General features: G+C 33.4%; 2 protein-coding genes across 11 annotated transcripts in view; one reads left to right on the top strand and one right to left on the bottom strand.

Moving 5' to 3' along the window:
* Positions 1-1,145, bottom strand: part of LOC124946406 (cadherin-23) — a 31,443-nt gene extending 30,298 nt beyond the window's left edge. Inside the window, exon 1 of the mRNA XM_047487048.1 lies at positions 574-1,145. The gene's annotated coding sequence lies outside the window, so the exon portion shown is untranslated. The remainder of the gene's footprint in view (positions 1-573) is intronic.
* LOC124946407 (tensin-1-like) overlaps positions 1-22,500 on the top strand; it is a 197,360-nt gene that overhangs the window by 2,068 nt on the left and 172,792 nt on the right. For 5 of the 10 annotated variants that reach the window (XM_047487057.1, XM_047487056.1, XM_047487058.1 and 2 more), the window contains 2 exons: positions 1-118; positions 17,621-17,701. The exon at positions 1-118 is cut by the window's left edge. In XM_047487057.1, coding sequence (XP_047343013.1) covers positions 57-118; positions 17,621-17,701 — 143 coding nt within the window. In that variant the 5' untranslated portion in view covers positions 1-56. Of the gene's footprint in view, positions 119-10,873; positions 11,004-17,620; positions 17,702-22,500 lie in introns of those variants that run through there. The other 5 variants (XM_047487055.1, XM_047487062.1, XM_047487065.1 and 2 more) reach the window with 5 other exon arrangements.

Below are 22,500 nucleotides of genomic sequence, written 5' to 3'. Positions count from 1 at the left end.
TTTACGATGATGTCTTCGGCGTTGCTGTGAAAAATACCGGAAACGGTGCCAATCCTATGGGAAGTGATGTCTACCTATTATGGCAGAACCGCTTTCGAAGAAATTCGTCAGAGCTAAGGTAAATGTTTATTTAACATTATGTGTACCTGGTATATATATATATATATATGTAGTATACTTGGTACGAAATATATATCGTTTCAGCGTTACTAATCGTACAAATCCAGATGAAATTCTGCAAAATCGTTATCGTCCTACCTTACTATAAAAAAAAAAAGAAAAAAAACAAGAAAAAAACAAAAAAATTATAATCGATGAAAGATATACCATAACTATTTCTTCCTATCAAACACCTTTTCTATTTTAAATATTACGAAATATATACTAGGGATTAAACGAAATTCATGAAAGAATTTGAAAAATTCAAGATTAAGATTTCGTTGAAATCCACGAGTACGATAGAAAATCTTTCACATTGTATTAGATAATTGAGCTATGACTTTTTTTACAGGAAAATCATATTCTTACACTCCTCTCTTTCATTCTATCACTATATACATAGTACATACATACCATAAAAGTTACGATATGTTATGAACATGACGTTGACATATACGAAGCTTTTAACTGACGACAGTGTTTCGTTGAAGGCCTTTTAAGCATAACTCCCACCGGGCATGTAATTTTCATGTACGATTTTATATCTTTTTTTTTCTTTCACTGTTCCTTTTTTGTTTTGTTTTTTTTTCCTTTTTATTTTTTGAACTCCAATTTCTCTCTCTTTCTCTCTTTGGCAAACTCATCTTTTTCGGACCATTATCTCTTTTTCTCTCCTCTTTCGATCGATGGTTCCGAACGTAACGATTGTGAGCTCGCACGCGATCGGCACACGTTTGCTCGTTCCCGCGAAAGATCTTTCGAACTTGTGCGTGAGTCACGTGACCGTGGAGAAGCAGACGTGCGCACGTGCGAAACTGCGATTTTCTCGCCCACCTTTCCACCAGCCACCTGCCAACCATTTACCTCTTCATTTTTCACAGGAGCACTTTCTCATTACTTTCCATTATCAATTAAATATTTCTAGCGTGACAATAAAAGTTTTCTCGGTTTTTATTTTTTTTTTTTCTTTTTTTTTTCTTTTTCTAGGAAGTCGTACAATGCTCGTCTCATTGAAAGCGTGGTTTAAAAATTACTACTCTAATTAACTCGTAATCATAAAACTTTTTGCAATTTCATCTTAATTAGACATTTTATTTTACGTATCTAACGATAATTATTTTCTATCTTTGTTCTTAACATAAACAAAAAAAAAAAGAGAAAGAAAAACCATAAAATGTTATATATATCAAGGGATTATTTAATTTAAAATGAAGATAAATTATTTCAAAATATTAAAAATAATATTATTTTTAAATCGATCGAATATAGATCAATGTGCCTTCGTTTGTTGTTACGTCGATAAATTAATTATTTCTCTTATATAACGATAATAGGATATTTAATATTTGATAAAATTTCAAATAAGTTTGACGGACAAAAGCAACTCGAGTCTTTTTGGATAGAAGACGACGTTCCGATAATAAAAGCAATAAAATGTACTTGCACGTCGGCGCATCGAATCGTATCGAATGGATTTTCCACTCGTTCACTTTTCATGACTATTCACGGAAAGATCCGGTAGATATGTTCAAACCCGATTAGCCTTAAGGAACTTCTCTTGGAGTGCGGGATCATTTTTCTAAACGCGCTATGCGGACCGAGTCGTGCGTCATGTGGCGCGAGAACCATTCCTGGAGGAATTTCTTTGTCTCATTCTTCCCATATGCAAGCACGTAGCATCTGGTGGGGGTATACCTTTCATTTCTTCGAGATTCCTTTTCTACATGACATATGGATGATGATATTCAAATGAAGAATATTTTAGATTCATACGAATATAATATTTCTATTACGCAAAATTTCTATTTACGAAATGATAAATAATAAAAATTACACGTAACAAAATATTTGTTATTATATAAAATTATTACGAAATAATAATAATTATTATATTCTATTTCATCAATGATCTAAATGTATTCACATATTTCTTATATAAAAATTCACAATATCTTCGATATATATATATAAACGTTGTGATCATTCAATGATACTGTCTATTGTAATGTACGAATCAAAAAACACTATAACATAGATATCTACGTCGAAAAGAGAATTTCGCAAAAATGGAAGGGTTGGTTATCCATGTATAAACTATTATACGAAGGGAATAAACGATAAATCTTGTCGCACTTGCATGAGAGAAAGAGAGAGAGAGAGAGAGAGAGAGAGAGAGAGAGAGAGAGAGAGAGAGAGAGAGAGAGAGAGTTTCTTTAAACGTGCGCGCGTGTACAATTGATTATTGGCTGGAATAAAGGTTGAAAAAAGTGCGGCAAGAAGTAACGCGAGAAGATTTATAAAGAAGCATCTCGGTATATCATATCGAGCTAACCTTTAATTACCGCGATATAAACACACCCCGTGTGCCCACCCTACCTCGTGTTTCCTTCTTTTTCTTTTTCTTTTTCTTACGGTTTACTTCGTTATTCGCTTCGAGTGCTTCGAACAACGTATCGCGTTACTCTTCTATTTCTTTTATTTTTCTTTCTCTCTTCCTTTATATTTTTATTTTTTCTTCTTCTTCTTCTTTTTTTTTTTTTTATATTTCTCTTCTTATTTTTCGTCATCGAGCGAACAAGCAAGCTTCCAGACTCTTCCGTCTTTTCAAGCGCACGTGTATAAAAAATATATGCCGGCAGCTTCTTTATTTCTCCGTTTTATCTCTCTCTCTCTCTCTCTCTTTCTCTTTCTTTCTTTTTCTTTTCTCTTTCTCTCTTTTTCCCTCTATTTCTCTCAAGACTCGTGAGTTGAGTCGTACTCCGTTAGCCACGTAGCCTTTCGTACGTAACTCTTTCGCGGTTAGCCTCTACCCCGGGTGTTATCGATTATCGCGCTGGCAACGTTATTAAATAGCACCGCATGAGGATTCCTTATATCGTCGTGGCACGAGGTATCGCTTCGACGTACTGCTTATCTTTTTAGGTAAATAAAATGACACGTCGATGTACCATAAAGAAAAGAGAAAAAAGAAAGGAAAAGAAATGCAACTTCTTTCCCTTTCGAAGTTGTTTTCTTTCAACTTTTTAACAGAGACCGTAAAACCGTAAAAAAAAAAAAAAAAAACATATTCAAATTGTTTTCAATAAAGAGTATTGCACATAATAAGTAAGTTCATAAAGAATTGACAAATGAATCCTGACGAAAAAATTGAAGATATGTGGAGATACGTATGTCTGGTTTTTTTTTTTCTTTTTTTCTTTTTTTTTTTTTTCGTGAAGAACGAATAATTATTTATTTATTTATTTTTTTATTATATATAAACATATATCATATTTAAATATTTATTATCTACAAACAATGTCCTTCCTTTATCACTTCTCTTTATTCATTCGAACGAGCAATTCCACGCGCGTGCTGACGCTTTCTCGTACGATCGCATGTGCGCGTGCGCGCGCGCGCGCGTGCAAAAAGCCTTTCACGCTCAGTTTCTTCGTTTCGCTTACTTGATTCTGAGGAATGAACAGGTCTCCCAGTATCTTCGTATATCTTGACTCGCTAAACGATGAATTTTATCGATTGCGGCATTGAAAGAGAAGAATATGAATTTACGAACATACTGATGATTAGAAAATTAAAAAGAATTTCGACACGAATGCTCATTTAGGTTCTTTTTTTTTTTGTTTAATAATATGAAGAACAACGTCGTATATTTATAATATTATGTAATATTTTACTTTACCGATGTTAGTTATTACATGTTTGATATATTGGATGGATAATTGATACACGTTCGTTAATATCCATTGGATATAGAATTTTAGAAGGATGAGACAAAATTTAAATAATATAAGGAAGTACGAGACCATTGAAAATATATGTATGATAATAATATATAATTCATAATACATGTAGATAATATTAATGATGATAATGGTGTATGTAGTTGGGTTATAATTCGAACTGAATAAAACAGGTAATCAAATTTGTACGAAATTATACCACTCGAATGAACTCGTTTACGTCGACATTTGATATCAGGTTCGGATGACGAATTAATCATTCGAACAGGAAACATCGAGTCTTCTTTATAAAGAGCTTCGAGCGTACATTCTACGGAGGATTTATCGAGTCGAAGTTGCGATAACCTCGAGCGATTGCTCGCCGGCTCAAAATGGAATCCTTTTTGTCTTTGCATTATCGTAATCCTCAGATAGAGGTGAACGATCACTCTCAGCAGTGGTTCGCTCGTGCGAGTGGCGATTCGCTCCGGCACTTAGGCGCCAGGCTTACGCTCCCTATTTGCATATATGCAAATCACATTTTCAAAGCTCAAGCCCAAGGGCACGCGCGAGCGAGCCCTCTTCTTCTTCTTCTTCTTCTTCTTCATCTTCGAGATGATTTTTAAGCGACTAATGGATGTCAATCATTAAAGCATACACGGCACTGAGTGCCGAGTGAGTAATAACGCTTCCTCCCAAGATTATTGCGTGACTTTAAAACACCTTCTAACGTTTCTTCTAATCGCCCTTAATCACGCAACCGAGATGATTACGAAAAATCATCATCGCATACCACACGTATCTCTTTTTATCCTCCTTCTCTACTTGCTCACATAACTTTTTTCATCTTGATAACTGATAGAGAGTAAGAGAGAGAGAGAGAGAGAGAGAGAGAGAGAGAGAGAGAGAGAGAGAGTAAGACCAAGAAATTATATATAATTAAATATATTTATTAGAGCATAGTTTGATACAGTAATGCATATATGTGAACAAGGATTATACAAAAAGATAGACTCATTGTCAATTATATTTGCTACGATCTCATTCTTTAATGTTTAAAAGTAGACTGACACATATTCTTTAAAAATACAGCTATGTACCCTGTCTGTGCATTTCAGGTAGTATACATTTATGCACTTTTGCATATATATATACAAGATGTAATAACTTTATAAATAATGAACATTTATATATATATATATATATATATATATATATTAATAAAATAATCTTAACGTTAACACGACGTATAATGGATGAAGAGATCAGTTTATGAGAGAAATCTATTTAATAATCTCTTTGGAGTTTTTATACTTCTGCATTGATATTTTGAAACATGTCTTATAACTGATATAGGGCCATGTATAATAAGGGCTCTCATCGGTATTAGAGATCGTCAAACAAACGGTAGGGCGTTCCACAAAAAATAAACGGGAGCACGTTTCACGATCGTATCTTGAGGGTTTGGAACTTAAGAAGATGACCTGTACTCCTGGAATCTCGGAAGGGTCCCTGTATCATTCGCAAACGATTTTGGATCCTTCACGATTAGGAAATATATTGGTTAAAAACGAATGGAATACCGTTGAACAAACCCAAAGCGACTCCCGTATCTTGTAAAATTATCTAAGTATTCTATAGTGACACGACGTCCTGTATGTTTGAATGAAAAATGAAAGTTTCATGAGTTCCGAGCGTGCGTATACAAAATTTCTCCGAATAAAAATGCAAAAAAGGTCGAGAATTCTAAAGAAGACAAATTTTTTGAAGAGACATTTTTTTTCCAAAATATACCTACCTCATATATTATAATCTCGAACATTCTTCAAAGCCACTTTCATATGACCCCCTCAAAAAAAAAAAAAAAAGAAAAGGAGAAATACCTACGACTTTCCATTAAAAAAAAAAAAAGAAAAAAGAACCTGCGGTCACCTGTATATTTAAGAATATTTTTTTTTACAAATTCAAAACAAACGATTAACTTCATTGTACGTTTCAATTCAGAAACATTGAAACCTTTATTCCTCCCTATCCTTTTTCGTTCTTTCGTTAGGCTTATTATTTCTTCGAAGAAGGACGATATACCGAGTGTCCGCTAAATACGAAAACTTAAGAGGAGTAGACGGAAGCAGAGTGCGCTAGGGAGTAGAAAAAAGGGAGGGAGGTCCGATCGTTCGAGGGCCCATGGAACGAAGAAGAGGGTCGAAAAGGAAGGTAGGGAGCTCTCGAACAACGTGGTCGACCTTGTGACGTACGTGTACGTGTATACGTTTCTTTGTATGTGGTGCGTTGGTTAGAACGAAACGCATTGAGAAAGCGACGCACGCGCGGGCCCCTTGTCGTCGTCGTCGTCGTCGTCGTCGTCTTCGTCGTCGTCGTCGTCGTTGTCGTTGTTGTAGTCGTGGTCGTTGTCGTAGTCGTTGTTGCTTACTCTGTTCCCATACTCCTTCTCTTTACATCTAAGAGGAAGAACGTAATAGGGAAGGCGAGTAGGGCCAGCAGGCCTCTTCAGTGCCTTATTACGCACGCACGGCACTTAGCGTACGCGCGAGACGAGACCTCGTGCGAGAGTAAGCCTGCACCCGATAACGCGTGACTCTATTCATCGCCAACTATAGTCTATCCCTTTCTCTCCTTTCTACTCTTTCTTCTTTGTTTACTCTCTTCGTTCCACTCTATGTTCTACGAGACGGCTCGATCCTCGAGAAAGGAACACCGATAAAGTCGACGAGCGGAGCTTTCGACGTCTTCTTGACGTTTCTTCTTATTCTTCTTATTCTACTTCTATTTCTTCTTATTCTTCTTCTTATTCTTCTTCTTCTTCTTCTTTTCCTTTCTCTCTTTTCTGCTTCTATCCTTCGTCTCTTTTTTCTCTCTGTCTACGGACAAGTGCCGTTTTCGTCGCGAGTGTGTCAGCGACGCGTAAGATGAAGATGTTCCTTTCTACCGTAATGTGAGACATATTATATAGTTATTTCTCATGGAAATTATTTCTATTTGAATCGTTTCTTTTGATTTTCTTTTCTTTTTTTTCTTTTTTTTTTCTTTATTTACTTATCCTTTTTCATTTATTTATTGTTAGTTCGTTCACGCGATATTCCAAGAATATTGATTCAATGAATATTTTTTGAAATCTATATATATATACATATCATATATATATATATATATATATATATATATATATATATATATATTTGATGTCGTTGATTCAAGGGCTAACGAGTTACGTGCGTGGGTGGCAATTAATGCGTTTGGCAAGTGCAGTGAAAGTCAAATGCTCTCGTTCTGCGGATGAGTGCGCGTCATTTTTCATTATCATTGTCAGTGGATTTCATTTCTTTGTGTTGGCGTTCATAGTGAAATCAATTTCTAGTGCGTTGACCTGCCGTTACTATTTCTGTTTTAATTTCGACAACGATAACGTTATCATATCGACGATATTTTCAAAGGAGATTTAAAAAAAAAATGGAATTCCAATAGCACGATGAACATTTGAATTAACTCGTTGCATTCAACAACTGTACTCACTATTTTTCCAGAATTTAATAGAAACATTATTTATTCATTACACGATTCTAGTCATGGTATGTTTCCCATTTCGATCAGGTTTCGTTTCACCGGTTTGTTTCTACGATTCTACTCTTATCGAGAATCGAAGTATCACGTAATACGTATTACTTTTATGATAGATATCGATGATAGTTATTAAAGGAATCCTTTTTCTTTTTTTTTTTCTTTTTTTTTTATATATAAAATATAACAGGACAAACCTTGGAGCCAATAAATAGATTATAATTGAAATTTTACTTAGAGTATATTTCTCTTTGGAATTGTATGCTTTGTAAATGTTTATTTGTTGAAAGTTATCATTATTTTTCTTTTTTTTTTTTAATTTAAAAATATCAAAATATAGATCTTCTCCATTTTAATAATAATTTTGTTCAGAATTTATATATGCGAATATAAATATCCATATAAATATCCAAAGTATTCTAACGTTCATAGGACTAATTTTTTAATACCTTAACTGCGTTTTAAGAACAAACTTCGAAGGAACGTTTCCAAGTTGGAAAAGATACTTGTTAATAGTTCGAGAAGAGTCGATAGAGCGATTTAGGTCGTCGATGAAATCACGTCGGCAGGTATGCATCATTGCAAGTGATCTATGCCGCGGGGTTATCCGATCTGTTCGCCGTTAACTGCTCAACAATGAGAGTAAAAGAGAGAAGAGAAGCCGATTTCGATCTGCTGGAAGCCAAGAACAAGTCTCTTTCTCTTTCTCTTTCTCTTTCTCTTTCTCTTTCTCTCTCTCTCTCTCTCTCTCTCTCTCTCTCTCTCTCTCTCTCTTTCTTGGGCCGCACGCGATCGTCGCGTATAAATCGATCGATCGGTCGATAAATCAAAAGCGTCCTCGCGCACGAGACGAGAAAGCTACTTCTTCCTCTTTCGTTTTTGCATTAATCTAAAGAGAAATTTTTGAATTTCTCGAATAATCTCTTCCTCGTCCGCTTCGTTTTGAAAAGTCACGTGGGAGTCGAACGAATCTTTAGATTATACGATTCGCGAGAAATCGTGAACAGAATCGCGAAGGAGTCACGCGGACTGAATTAAATATATATATATATATATAGGGTGAACTATATAATTTGATAGATATTATTTATCTCGTTAATTTATATAATTCGAAAATTAAGATAAAAAGTTTACAAAGTTTGACTTTTGATACATTGTAATAGATCATGTAAAATAAGGAAAAAAAATATTTATGAATTTCATCGATAATGAAAATTATTAAACAAATTATTTTAACTTACGATGGATCAAGTTATATCGTTCACCCTGTATATCTACTTTTCTCCCATGAGTCACAGTTTAATGAGGATTACGGGATAGTGGAAAACCACGTTATTCTGAGATCTTGCTCATCGCTATTCCTGCTTGTATATTCTTACCGTAAGGGTAAAGAAGAAAGAGAAAATAGAAAATATAAAGAAAAATAAGAAATAAATCCGTTGGGAAAAGAATAGATTATCTTTATTTTATCGATATTAGAAAGCGGAAAAATAAGGAAGCAAAGGGTTAAATTAAATGCCATGCACGTTCGGTATATCTCGCGTTGAGATTCTCGAAGGACGAGATTCGTCGCGAATTACGAAAATGTCATAGCACTTGCAACATGATCGTCTAACCATTATCAAGAATATATCAACTCAAGTATCATATGGAATTTTATGTGAGATGATACTGAATAACGAGGAATTCGTTTTCGACGTTTCGAGATTATGAGAAACGTTTTTTACTTCAAAATAAATAAAGAGCATCTGTCCACGCTTCGTTATCTCTCTTTCTCTCTCCCTCTCTCTCTCTCTCTCTTTCTTTCTCTCTATATGGCTCATTTCCTTCGAGATTTATGTATATTTAAAACGTTCATTAAATCGTTATCGCTATTCATCGTTCTTCGATATTCGTTTAATAATTTCGAAAACGAGATTAACCGTGTACTGAGAAAAAATGTTCAAGACCGAACTAATGCGTGTCTGATTTCGAATGGATGCAAACTCTAACGTGTTTATTTATTATTTTTATCATAGCTTCTTCCCGACGTTATATTTCACAGTGACATTGATTAAATCGTTCTTACCTTCCGAAAGATTCCACCTGTCACCGCGTAGAGCGCAACGAGCTCTTGAATCGTTAACTGCAGGTTACGGACGTTTGCTACGTGAGAAAGTATTGCTGTTCTACTTGATCTCTCACGGACGCCTGAGAGTGACAGTGAACGATGACGGAGAGAGGAGAAGAAGAGAAAAGCGTTCGCTTCGATGATCGGATCGTTTAAATAATAAAAAAAAAAAAAAAAGGAGAAATATAGATAGCCTATGATTTCTTTTTTTTTTTTCTCTATGGTATCATCCGATTTATTTTTATTCTCGATCGTAAATTAACTTATTAATTAGGATCATTAATTTCGTATTGTAGATAAACACTTTCTTTTTATCTTTTTTCTTTTCTTTTTTTTCTTTTCTTTTTTTTTCTTTTTTCTACCAAGAGATATCCAAATTATTCAAATATTTATATAACAATTTGAAATGTATCTATTATACGTTTTTAATATTAAATAAATCATATAGACTTTCGTCCTTGACTTTTACGATTTGTTGTATCATTTACTAAAGGAGAGAATAACCAAACGCGTGATCGAACGGTTCAAAGAGTTTAAGCTTTAATTTGAAAGCCGAAATCAGAAAAGTCCATTAAAACGTTAGCAGAGACCGACCGGTGAAATCGATTAATTGTCAATGAAATTTGTTTTCTTCTTTTTTCGGTTTCCCTTTTTTTTTTCTTTTCTTTTTTTTCTTTTCTTTTCTCTTTTTTTCAGATTGACAGCCACGTTTCTTTAACTACCGATATAAATCATGACGTATAAAAATACTTCAAAAATTCTATGAAACAATATGGGAAAGCATTTTATCAATTTATTTTTTCCATTAATTCGTTAGAAGGAACAATCGTTGTCCATCTTGCAACTTATCTTGATAAATTTGTTATTAAGGCGAATTAAGGGAAAAATGAAAAGTTTGATAGACGGATTATTATTTTTTCATAACTTTTTTTATTCAAAATATCGAGGTCGAAAATCAAACGTTCTCCGGTGACGTTCCGTGGTGGCCAAGAAATGATCATTAATCGATGAAAAATAGTGAAAGTTAGCTATGTCATTGTTTCGTGATCGTTATCGAGAATGAAAGAAGAGGGAAGAAGCGATGCTTATCTTTTCCCGATACATTCTCGACGTTACGTCGATCGTTGGCGGTAGGAAACATCGAGCAATTAACGAAACGTGCAATTAAAGAAGACGGATAATAGAGATTTATTTAAAATCTTCTCGAAAGGCGACAAGACGAAGAAAAGAATAAAGAAAAAGAGAGATAAAGAGAGAAAGAAAGAGAAAGAAAGAGGGAGAGAGAGAGAGAGAGAGAAAGGGAAGATAACAAGAGTGTAAAGTAGGTGCAGAAAGAGAAGGAAAAAGGAAAAACAAACAAAACAAAAATAGTGAGGATGGTGGAGTATACGGACATCAAAATGCCAGAGGCTACTCTCGATATATTCAACGATGTACAGGTGGGCTCTGTTATTCTAATACTTTATAATTTCTTTGAAACTCTTCGAAAAAAAAAAAGAAAAATTCTTTTTTTTCTTTCTTTTCTTTTTTTTTTTTTTGTATTACGATCCTTGCAAATATTTACTCGTGTATCACTTAAGAATGTATATATGCATAAACGTACATACGTATGAACATTTTGTATTGCTTTATAGCGTTTTCTCTCGTGTAAGATAAGATTGAGCGTTCCTTACCTCGAGACGAATCGTAAATCACATTCGATCGAACCGATCGTTGAAAGTTCGACGTTACAAAGTCGTTCCAAAAACGTGCGTATAATTTAGCTTGATCAAGAAGGCACGAAAGTCAAGAATACTTGCGGCCGGGGACGAATATTAAACGTTGAAAAGGTTTGATTTGCAAGCGATATAAAACACAAGCATGTTGCAAGGTGCTTGGTTCTGGCACCTGCTCGTTAAATCGTTTTCCAGGTAAAGTAACGTGAAATTCCAACGTAATTAATATCTCGACGGAATATATGTACATGGCGTGTTTCTTTAAGAAAAGATGCTCCGAGACTTCTTTCAATGGTGCGTGAAAACAAAAAAAAAAAAAAAACAAAAAAAAAGAAATAAAAAGAAAAGAAAGAAAGAAAGAAAGAAAAAAAGAAAAAAGGACAAAAGGAAAAAGAAAGAAGGAAAGGGGAAAAAAAGAGACGAGGCAAAAAAAAAAAAGAGAAAAAAAATAAAACCCCCTCCTCTCTTTCCCGCACACTCCCCCACCCTAAAAAAAAAAAAAAAAAGAACAAGAAATGAAGAAAAAAAAAAAGTAGAAAAGGACGAGAGAATGTTTAAATGTTTAATTAACGGCTCAACGAAAGACGAAACGTTTAAATTGTCCTGCGTAGCTTTTCTAACGAGTCTTAATTGCATTGTAAATATTATCGCTTTCTATCCGGCCTTTTGTTTCTTCTTTTCCTAAGAAGAACATACATACACATAGACATATACATACATAGCTTAAGGAGAAAAGGAATAAGTAGAAAGGGACACGCACAAGTAATAAACGCGTTAATGAGTACTCTACGATGATATCTTTCGTAGTCCAAAGATATTCGCTACGGTCGATTCGTACCACCAACTCGACCGATCGTATCTCCCCCTTTCTACTTCTCCAATGAAATAATTATCTTATTTCCTTGAGAAAGGATCCAAGAGTTCATGCATGTAACCACAATTACTCCTCGTGTGAGTAAATCAACCGAAGTTTGCGTAACCGGTATTTCATATAAAAGATTTGATTAATGCATCCTACGGATTAGATCATAATACATCCGTTGAAAATGACGCTAAATCATTTGCGAGTATAATGCTCGTTCGTTGTATACGTTTTATGCTTTCTCTGTAACAACTTTGGAAAAATTTGACTCCTTTTCAACATTTCGCATCTTTTTTTAAAGTTACCTGTCATGAACCTTTTTATTATGGTTCATCATGCATACGTCAAACTTTTTGATTCTTCTACAATATCTTTCTACGTATAGTATAGTTATACGTGAAATGAAAATTTAGTAGTTATCGTTTGGCTCTCTCTCTCTCTCTCTCTCTCTCTCTCTCTCTCTCTCTTTCTCTCTCTTACGTTACAGATATATTTTTCACAAGATCAACAGAAAAAAATATCGATATTCTCGGAATGACAAATGTTCGCAATCGTGAAAATAAATAATACGTATTGTGTTTATCTAATCATATATTCGTCAATTATTAGTTCAGTCGATAAATCTGTCGATGCAATTAACTCTCTTCTCTAAAAGTTTATTATCTTCTTACAAGTAGACATACGTTTATATCCCCTATCCCTACCAACCCCATCGTTTTATCCGATTATGAGAGAACTATGTTGAAGGTTGTCGAAAGAGATTGCCACTCATAAAAAGTGAAAGTAATCGCATTCTGCATTAATCGTGCAACCTGTTATTCGGCCTTTATTAAACCGTGAGACGGCTATACGATTCTTTTGTCTTTCTTTTTTTCTTTCTTTCTTTCTGTCTTCTTTTTCAGAGGTACCGCACTCTGTTGAAATTTGCATACCTATTTACTTCGTTCCTGTTCATTGTGAAAAAAAGACTCCTCGCAATTTCGATCCACATGGTGGTACGTGTATTAAAATTTCGCAAGAGAATAAAAAAAACTTGAAAATACTCTCGTGAAATGTTTTTTTTTTTTCTTTTTTTTTTTTTTTTTTTTTTTTTTTTTCGTTTGAAAATTGATTCCTTTGACATTAATTAATAAAAGAAAGAAATATAATTATCTTTGTGAATTAATTTTGTATTAATTATATCGTTTCTTAATTAAATATCCTTTTTCTTTTTCTTTCTAAATGAATCTCGATATTGATATTTATTATTATACTACGTTATATTATAGATAATTATGTTTATAGATAATATGACAGATATATTATAGATAGTAATAAGATTAATAAGCAAATACTTTACCAGTGTTTCCTAATCGGAACGATTATTATGCAAGCTGGTATTATCAATGGTCTATTACATTCGGAAATCTTTTCCCTTTTACATTCTTTTACTCTCTACGTGTCTATATTCGCTGAAATTAACGGTGTATATATATATATATATATGTATTTGTAAGTTGGACCACGAGTCGACTGAAACGCAAACATGTATCATGATTCATGTTGCATGATCGTGGAACGTATATAATTCCTTTGTGAGAGACAGTATGAAAAAATGATTCGAATGTAATTGTACGATTCCGAGAAGTATCGTGCAACGATGTAAATCGATCGTTGTTATCAACTGACTATTAATACGATGCCAACAACATCGATATTAAATTTGTTCTTTTTTCTTTTTTTTCTTTTTTATCAATTTTGAGAAAAATTCATCCACACGAAAGGATTATTATCCTGAGGATTATAAACTAACAGATGATACGATATTCGATCGTAAAATAAATATTTGAATCCGATCGTATTGAAGTTTCATTAAATGAATTTTAATATGCTTTTAGGATCGATGTTATGGTGTATTATAGTATTATATTGATGATGCAAGGGGTTTAAAAAAATCGTCCCGTTTTTCGAAAAATATCACGGATTTTCGGTAGAGAAATTCAATAAAATATAACAATGAGAATTATTCGCAAGTATTAAAATGAGAATTATATTACCATTTTATATGCAAAGATATATATATATATATATATATATATATATATATATATATAAATGGTGGTACGATAGGTAATACGTTGAAATATAGCAACACCATAGATTGCTGCAACATACGTAAGGAAGCAATATCGTACCATAAGGAAATTATAAACTCGAAACGAAGGAAAATGCGAATCATGTTCTGTCAGTTCATAAATATTCCTGTTTTATCTGGATTTAACTTATCGAAAAGTTTCTCTTTCTATCTTCCACGTTTTTTTCTTCTCTTTCTCTTTTTTTTTTTTTTCTTTCTTTCTTGAAATTCTCGAAATTTCATATCGGATTTAGAGAGAAAGAGAGAGATTTCTAATTAAAATTCTTTACGTCGATTTGCAGCGCGTTTCTAACGTTCCTATGTTACTAAGCTACTACGGTATTCGTCGCTCGTTCTCACCCAACGCGTATTTTATCCTCGATTGTTCAGGAAATTAGAAAAAAGGTCGACATACGTGCCCTTTTGGAACGTTTTAAAGATTATAAAATAAAGAAACGACGATGGGCTTTCTTTCTGTCTTTTTTTTTTCTTTTTTCTTTTTTTTTTTTTTTTTTTTTAATTTTTTTCCCTATTAAAAGATTCGAAAACATGATGACGTAGATTATAACGATAGTTTTGAAAGAGATCTTTGAAAGATATCGAGAAAGCGGCTAAGAGATCAGACTCGATCGAGTAGATCCGTTAGTTTCTTGTATGCGCCTTTCTAATCGTATGCATGACCGTAAGAAAAAGGATAGATGCAGGCACGGAATCTACGATAACGGGGATGAACGCGAAGGACGAACCGGTGCGTCACGGATACATAGCTGACATATATTTATAGTTAGAGAGAAATTATAGAGTGTTTTATTTACATCGTTAATTTCGTTCTTGTCTCTTTGCTTATATATAGATACATAGAAATTTATATAGGGTGTACCATAATAATTCGTGGATATAATTCTACGAATAAATGGAACATGGGAAATAAAAAAAAAAAAAAAAAAAAAAAAGAAAAGAAAAAAAAAGAAGAAGAAACTTCATAATCATTAATAACATTTTTCTTATCTAATTTATATTATACAGTTATATAGACTATACAATTATTTTTCTTTTAAAGTAATATATTCGAATATATGTATATATGTATATATATATATATAACTTTAATTTATGTAATTGTAACTGAGATAACTGAATGGAAGAAATATTTATAAAAACTTTTATAATTCATTTTTATATACCAAATCGATTTTTATTGATACTATGGTAAGCATATTCTATAGATAAGTATGTATCCACGTTCATACATATGAAGCAGACTCGTCGAGGGAAACACGTTCGCGTAATGTAGGACCAAAGCGCAACATAATTGCACGAGGTACCGTTATTTATTGCGACCCTGGAATCTACCCCCCGGGCTTTTATTTATTGTCGTTATAAGGAGGGTCGCTATTTTTATCGACCATTTAATCGTTGGACGACGCATTTGACCGAGAAAGACCAATGCCCACGCTCGAAACACGAAACTGCCCCTTTCTCCCTTCGCCTCAGTCACTTTTCTTGGCCATCCTCTTTTCTCTTCTCTCGAGGCGAGCCAACTTTCCTTATCTTTCCAACGCTCGTTACATCGAGATTTATATGCGTGAGAAACCCCGACATATTTCTTACCGACTATTATTTACCTGTCCTTTTTGACGTTTTCACGCGTTTGAATATAGTTTAATCCAATAATAATTAAACTATATTGGATTAATCTATCCAGGCTTTGAAATTTGATATGCGCTGCAAATGAAAACTGATAGACACAGAACGATACATTTGTTTTAATTTTAATGGATAAACCTTTATTATTATTATTATTATTATTATTATTATTATTATTATTATTATTATTATTATTATTATTATTATTTCATTTCCTCGTGTTAAGAATTTTATTCTCGTTCAGTTCGTTTATTTTTATTCATATTTATGAAAAGAAATGAATTTCTTTTCTTCTCTTAGAAGAATAAATTCGTCATGATTAATACTCGAACCTATCGAATAAAATCTTTCATATCGCAAAGGAATGGTAATATCTGCCAGATCATCTCACGTATTTCAGCTTTTCGAGTACACTTCGTCTCTCTCTCTCTCTCTCTCTCTCTTTCTCTCTCTTTTCCTCTCTTTTCTATCATTCTTTTCTGTCGACACGATAAAACGTCACTCGCACATGTTATTTGCGATACTTGTCTTCTTTGTAGAGAACTTCACGTATACATATCACTGTTTTTAACTCCTTTGAATTCCATTGGAGCATACACAAAGGATAGGAAAATAAAATTCGCATGAATAAATACGGTAGAAACATTTTCATTGGAATTCGAAATAATCGTGACAAAAGGAATCGTCTTGGTCAAGGAAGTAAACGAAATTTCCAAGCTTCTTCGTCTTTCTATTCCTTTTCTCCGAAGACACGAATGATCGTGAACCAAATTGACTATCGAAAGGAAATGGCAGTTCTACGAAGAAAAGAAAAAGGACGGCTGGTACCGGTGGGCAAAATCTCCTCTGAGCGAAAAAGGGAAATGAAATTCTTGTCGTAGGTTAGGTTGGATTCTTTTTATTGTTCCAAGAAGTCTCTAGCTCTGAGAGAATTCCCTGTGGGTCGTGAAACACAATTATTTCATCAAATCGATAATTAATTTTGTTATCGAACAATTGCACGTTTATTCGCGTTATGTTTTGTTAAGATTATGATAAAAGGAAGAAGAAGAAAAAAAAAAATAATAAAGAGAAAAGAATAAAGAGATGAACAGAGGAAAAAATATAGACAATATTTTAATTCGAGTTCTTTATTTTCATGAACTATGGCCGTGAAAATAAGTGATATTTGAAAAATTCATTTTTATTGATTTTTCTCTCGTACGATCACTGCGCTCGTTCAAATAAGAAATAAACCAATGAAAACTCGTAGAGAACGTTCGAAACCTGCTCGAGCTTTCGTATACTCGCTCAATAATTCGAACGGGGTTATTGGTTTCCTCCACCTCCCATGAATGTTACAAGCGCCATATGACTTTACATCGCACATCACTTTCTCGAGTTCTCCCACCGCCTGTGCTTCACTTTGCGCCCCATATCGAACTTTGCTCATGCTCGCGCGTATCTATCGCTATTATATCGGATTTATAAGTGATCTCTAAAATCGTACCTTACGTGAAATTTTTTTTCCCCTTTTTCATTAATATTACATTTTCCATCATGATTAATAATTATATCTTCTATCATGAAATTTTTATATAATTTTTATTTATATTAAAAATGTAATTATCAAATTGAACAATGCGAAAAACATTTTTCGAAATCATTAAGATATTATTTTTCTTGCAAATTTTCAACAAAATTCGGAATACTAATATTTATTTTTTTTTCTGTTTTTAGTACATGGGTTCGTTTCCTGTGGCGATTCCCGACGTTGCCAGCCGAGCGGAATTCGTGCGCTCCCAACTGGAGACTCTCAGAGTGAGTACCTTTTCGTATTGTGAAAAAAAAATAAAAAGAAAAAAAAAACAAGAAAGAAAGAAAATAGTGATATAAGTCCTTCGATCGAATGAGACTCGAAAAATTAATTGGACGATTAGAAGAAGCGATCGTGTTCAGCATTAACTTTCTTGTTTGATTATGTTGCGATCCAAAATTGTTTTCCTTCGATTACCAGCAAGTGGCGTATACTCGCGACAAGATAGATTATTCCAGCACGCTTCGCTGCATAATAAGAATCAATAAGATCCCAGGATAATGGCCCGACATACCCCAAGTTCCATTTTCACTCTGTTTGTTTTCCGGTTTTGCATGCATGATGAATCGGGAATTTTATATTCAAATCGTTCGCTCAGCTCGGACGTACCAAGTAATTCGACGCGCTTAGATAACGTCGAAATGTGAAAAATTTCTATCGCCATCTACGAATCGAAATCCTTCAGAGAATTGAAGGACTTTTTTCCCATAGGGATCGACCAACTAGACATTTTGATTTTCTCGAAGGATATCGAATTTGAAAAGGAAACGAATTGACATTCGATTTCATTGAAATCATGTTAGATCGAATTGGGACACATTACAATAAAGAATAACAAGATTTTATTCTGCTTTATATTGACGATTATTGTAAGTATGATATTATAAAAAAAAAAAAAAGGAAAGGTAAAGAGAAATAAAAAAATGAAAGTAATCCATACGCAAGTCGGACTAATAAATAATTCATTCGTTTCAAATTTAATTCGATATTACCGTTTTAATCGATAAATCGAACTCCTTTGTAATTTCTTTTTTTCTTTTTTTTTTTTTTCGATAAAAATCTTTACTGTGATGTTCCGCATTTTATTCATGTCAAGATTCATACAATGAGGAACTCTCGTCGATGTAATTAACGTGAAGCTACGTTGCTTAATTAGCCGAAAGTTACAAACGCCCAATGTAAGCTCGTGCCGGAGGAATCAAACAACAGATTTGCGGCTGGGAATAAACTTTGCACGTAGGGCTTATTATTGTAAGCCACGCTATTACTGTAAACCAAGTAATGACTCTAACGGTGCCCTAAAGGGATCAGCAAAATTTCCACGTCGGAGTTTCATCGGAATTTGAATATTCGACCGCGTACTGTGAACAGGAGAAACTCGTCCCTTTCGACAACTACATACGTCTCCATTCGAACGAGTTTATCCATGTCCATGTCTATGTGTATATGTTCTGTGTATGGGATACCAAGTAGTAGTAACTCTTCACTTCTATGCGAACGCATCTCTGTTACCTTTTCTAACTGGAAAAAGCAGAACTTCCAGCTTGAATTTCATGAAGGTATTACAGACATAAAAAAAAAAAAGATAACATGAAAAAAAAAGTCTCATAGTATTTTCAACCTCGATGATCTTTTACCAGAATACTGACGAACGGGAAACTTAAAAAGACTTTGAGAAGAAAATTTGGACGAAAAAGAAATAGAAGAAATTTCATTCGAAACAATAGATTCTCACATACGATTAACTTTAATAATTTTAATCGATATAGATATAGATAAAAATAATACAATGTTATTATGATTAAGTATAGATTGTGGCAAAGTTTACGGCTTTAACTAATATACTAAACTATATCGTTTTAAGGAAAGTTAGCCGTGTCTTTGTAAGTTTGTCTATTTTTTTTGGATGTCCTTGTCTATCAATGTTTGCCCCAATGACTTCGTGATGTTAGGAATTTGATATTTCTCGTAGGTTAAACGAAATCTAAAATTTCATTATAAGAACCTTAAAAACGACGTTCAACGTGTCAAACCAGATATCTTCTTTCGCATTTTATCATCCGTAAGGAATAATGCGAAGATTTTAGATCTTGACGTTCTTCTTCTATTCAACAATTTCAATATATACGTACGAGAACGATATCTTGTACGATGATGAAATAGGACTCCTTCGAATTTTATCGTCAGATTCTTTTTTCACACTCACGTGATCTTCTACACGTCGAAATGATTTTGTAAATGACATAAAAATAGGGTTATTTTATTTTATATCTTATTTATTTCTATTAAAAGCATTATAGAAAATCAAAATCAATCGTAAGTTTTGAAAATTAATGTCGCTCGAGTTAAAATATAAAACAAAAAAAAAAAAAAAGAAAATGAGAAGCCTCGATTAATTATATTACGGGATGTTAATTTTAATCGCGTAACTCGTTCTAACGGTGAAGAGAGAAGGAAGAAAATACAGTCAAAATTATAATGGTTTTACGGTCCGTCTGAATTTAACCTCTCGTGAAAAATTGCTGCTCGTCTCTAGGACGTAGGAGAGGTATCTCTCTCTCTCTCTCTCTCTCTCTCTCTCTCTCTCTCTCTCTCTCTCTCCGTTTGTATCTTTACTTGCATATTCAACGAAGAAAATTATACGCGTTGAGTTCCCGCGGTATAATCCGACCCTCCGATATTCGCATTTAGGGTAATGCAGGGGAAATATATACCCCCTTCTACTGGGAGTAACGTCTGCGGAGGCGATGAGCCTCTTTCGTGTGTATACAAGGTGTAAATAAAGTGAAAATCACGCTTAAGTGATTAAGATGTGGGGAAAAAAGATCTGCCAATGTTTTAGAATTCCAAAGTACTCCCGAGAGAGAAAGAAAGAAAGAAACAGAGAGAAAGAGAGAGAGAGAGAGAGAGAGAGAGAGAGAAAGAGAAAGAGAGAGAGCTAATAGTTTTTACTTACCTTACAGGTAACTGGTTCACTTACTGGTAAGTAAAAAATATTAACATTTCTTTCTCTCTTACGAGAAATAAAATACGACGGAAAGTAACAAAGACGGTAAAAGAAGTAACAATAGCAACTCATGTACATGAGAAAGTTGTGGGAAGGAAGTAATCATGATAGTAACTTTTGTGTTAATTACTTTGTTAAAAAGATCTTTGTTGTGTTTGCGTATTGTCTTTGTCACTGTGATAATACCATCCGAACAAGCGTAAAGATAAGAGTATATGTATTTTTCTGAAATTTAATTTCGAAATAAAAGGAACAATTCAATAATATCATAGTAAACAAATGTGTACTACTTTGTATTCGACCGAATTTAATATTTTCTTTTGAATATAATGACAGAACAGTATGGATTTACGATAAATCGAAAGAAGAAAAAAGTAATTTGTAAGATAGATCGTCAAAGTTTTTCCTCGTTTATTTTCTTCAAATACAAAGGACTTGACGTTTCCTTAGATCGAATACATTGCCATCCTGCTAATTATATGGGTCTCTTTGTATATTAATAAAGGAGAATTATTCATTAGTTTCTATGCTTAAGAACAGACCCTCGATATTCAAGGGAATCAGATTCTCAAGAGTGTGCTTAATATAGCAGGGCATATTTAATCCCAGTTGTACTTCTCACTCTCTCTCTCTCTCTTTCTCTCTGCCTCTGTCTCTCTTTCTCTCTCTTTTCCTTTCTTTTTCTCTCTATCTCTCTCGTACGTATTTATACGGGATGACCTTCCTTAATCTAAGCGAGCTAATGTATTGGAAACTAAAGGAAACACGAAGGTATGTTTGAAGAATAGATCGTGCGACCGCGATTAGGCACCGAGTCATCTAATATCGTTGATTGCGGTTAACCTTCGTTGCCCGATAGAAGGAACCAAACACAATTCATTAACGAGAAGTAACATACTGCTTACGAATTTCTTGCTCTATCTGTTCTACGTTCTCGATTAAAGCGTTTCTTGTCAGAACGATAATCTCGTTCGGGATTGTAGACGAATTAATCGTCTTTTCTCGATTGTGAAATAATATTCTAACTTTAGATCAAAATTATCATGTCTTCGAAATAAATTAGATATCGAAAATTTATAAATTCTTTTTATTTATTTTTAAAGCAAATTCTTCTTCTTTCGTTAATAAATTATTTCTAAACTATTATCGTACGCGATATTAAATTTGCGATATAATATCGCGATATATATATATATATACAATATAATATTAAATTGCATCGCCGAATGTTTATTTTATTTTATTGAAGTCGACTTCTCGTTAGAATGAATAAAACGAATGTACCTAGAGATTAAATTATACGAAGCGAAACGAATACTATAGATACAGAGAGAAAGAGAAAGAGAAAGAGAAAGAGAAAGAGAAAGAGAAAGAGTGAGAGATGAGAGAGAGAGAAAGAGAGAGAGAGGGACGAGACGAAGAGTAGGAAAAATTTACTCGAATTATACGAAGACGAGACAAACGGGCAAAGTCATAAGCGTAAGGACGCTCGAGCGATTCACATTCTTTGCGCCTTATTTCTTCTTTCGCGCAATTACCCGACTCTCTACTTGCCCTCTCTTTTACTCTGACCTTTTCGAAGAAAAACGCCGAGAAGTCGCGACCAGGGTTTTTTTTTTCTTTTTTTTTTTTTTTTTTATTATCACGAAAGCATCATCTTCCTCTCTTATACCGGTCTTCGACTTTTTCGCTCAGAGAAATTTATATCTATGCGCTCAATCTTTCATTTATACGAATACAAAGAATCATCTCATTTCCACTTTACTTCACTTGTATTTTCGATATTAGATATTCTTGTTTATTATTATTATTATAACTATTATTATTATTATTATTATTATTATTATTATTATTATTATTATTTATATCGTGTGCCGATAATGATGCGATTATATTCATTTCATTTTTTCTTTTTTCTTATTTCTTTTTTATTTTTTTTTATTTTTTTTTTTTCAATGTCTTCAATCTTTGCATAAGCTAATATATTACTTATAAATCTTTATCATCGTATGAACA

The sequence above is a fragment of the Vespa velutina genome, chromosome 2 (assembly GCF_912470025.1).
Source record: "Vespa velutina chromosome 2, iVesVel2.1, whole genome shotgun sequence".
NCBI lineage: Eukaryota > Metazoa > Arthropoda > Insecta > Hymenoptera > Vespidae > Vespa > Vespa velutina.
The sequence above is the reverse complement of the archived record's forward strand: the minus strand, read 5'-3'. Positions and strand labels throughout refer to the sequence as shown.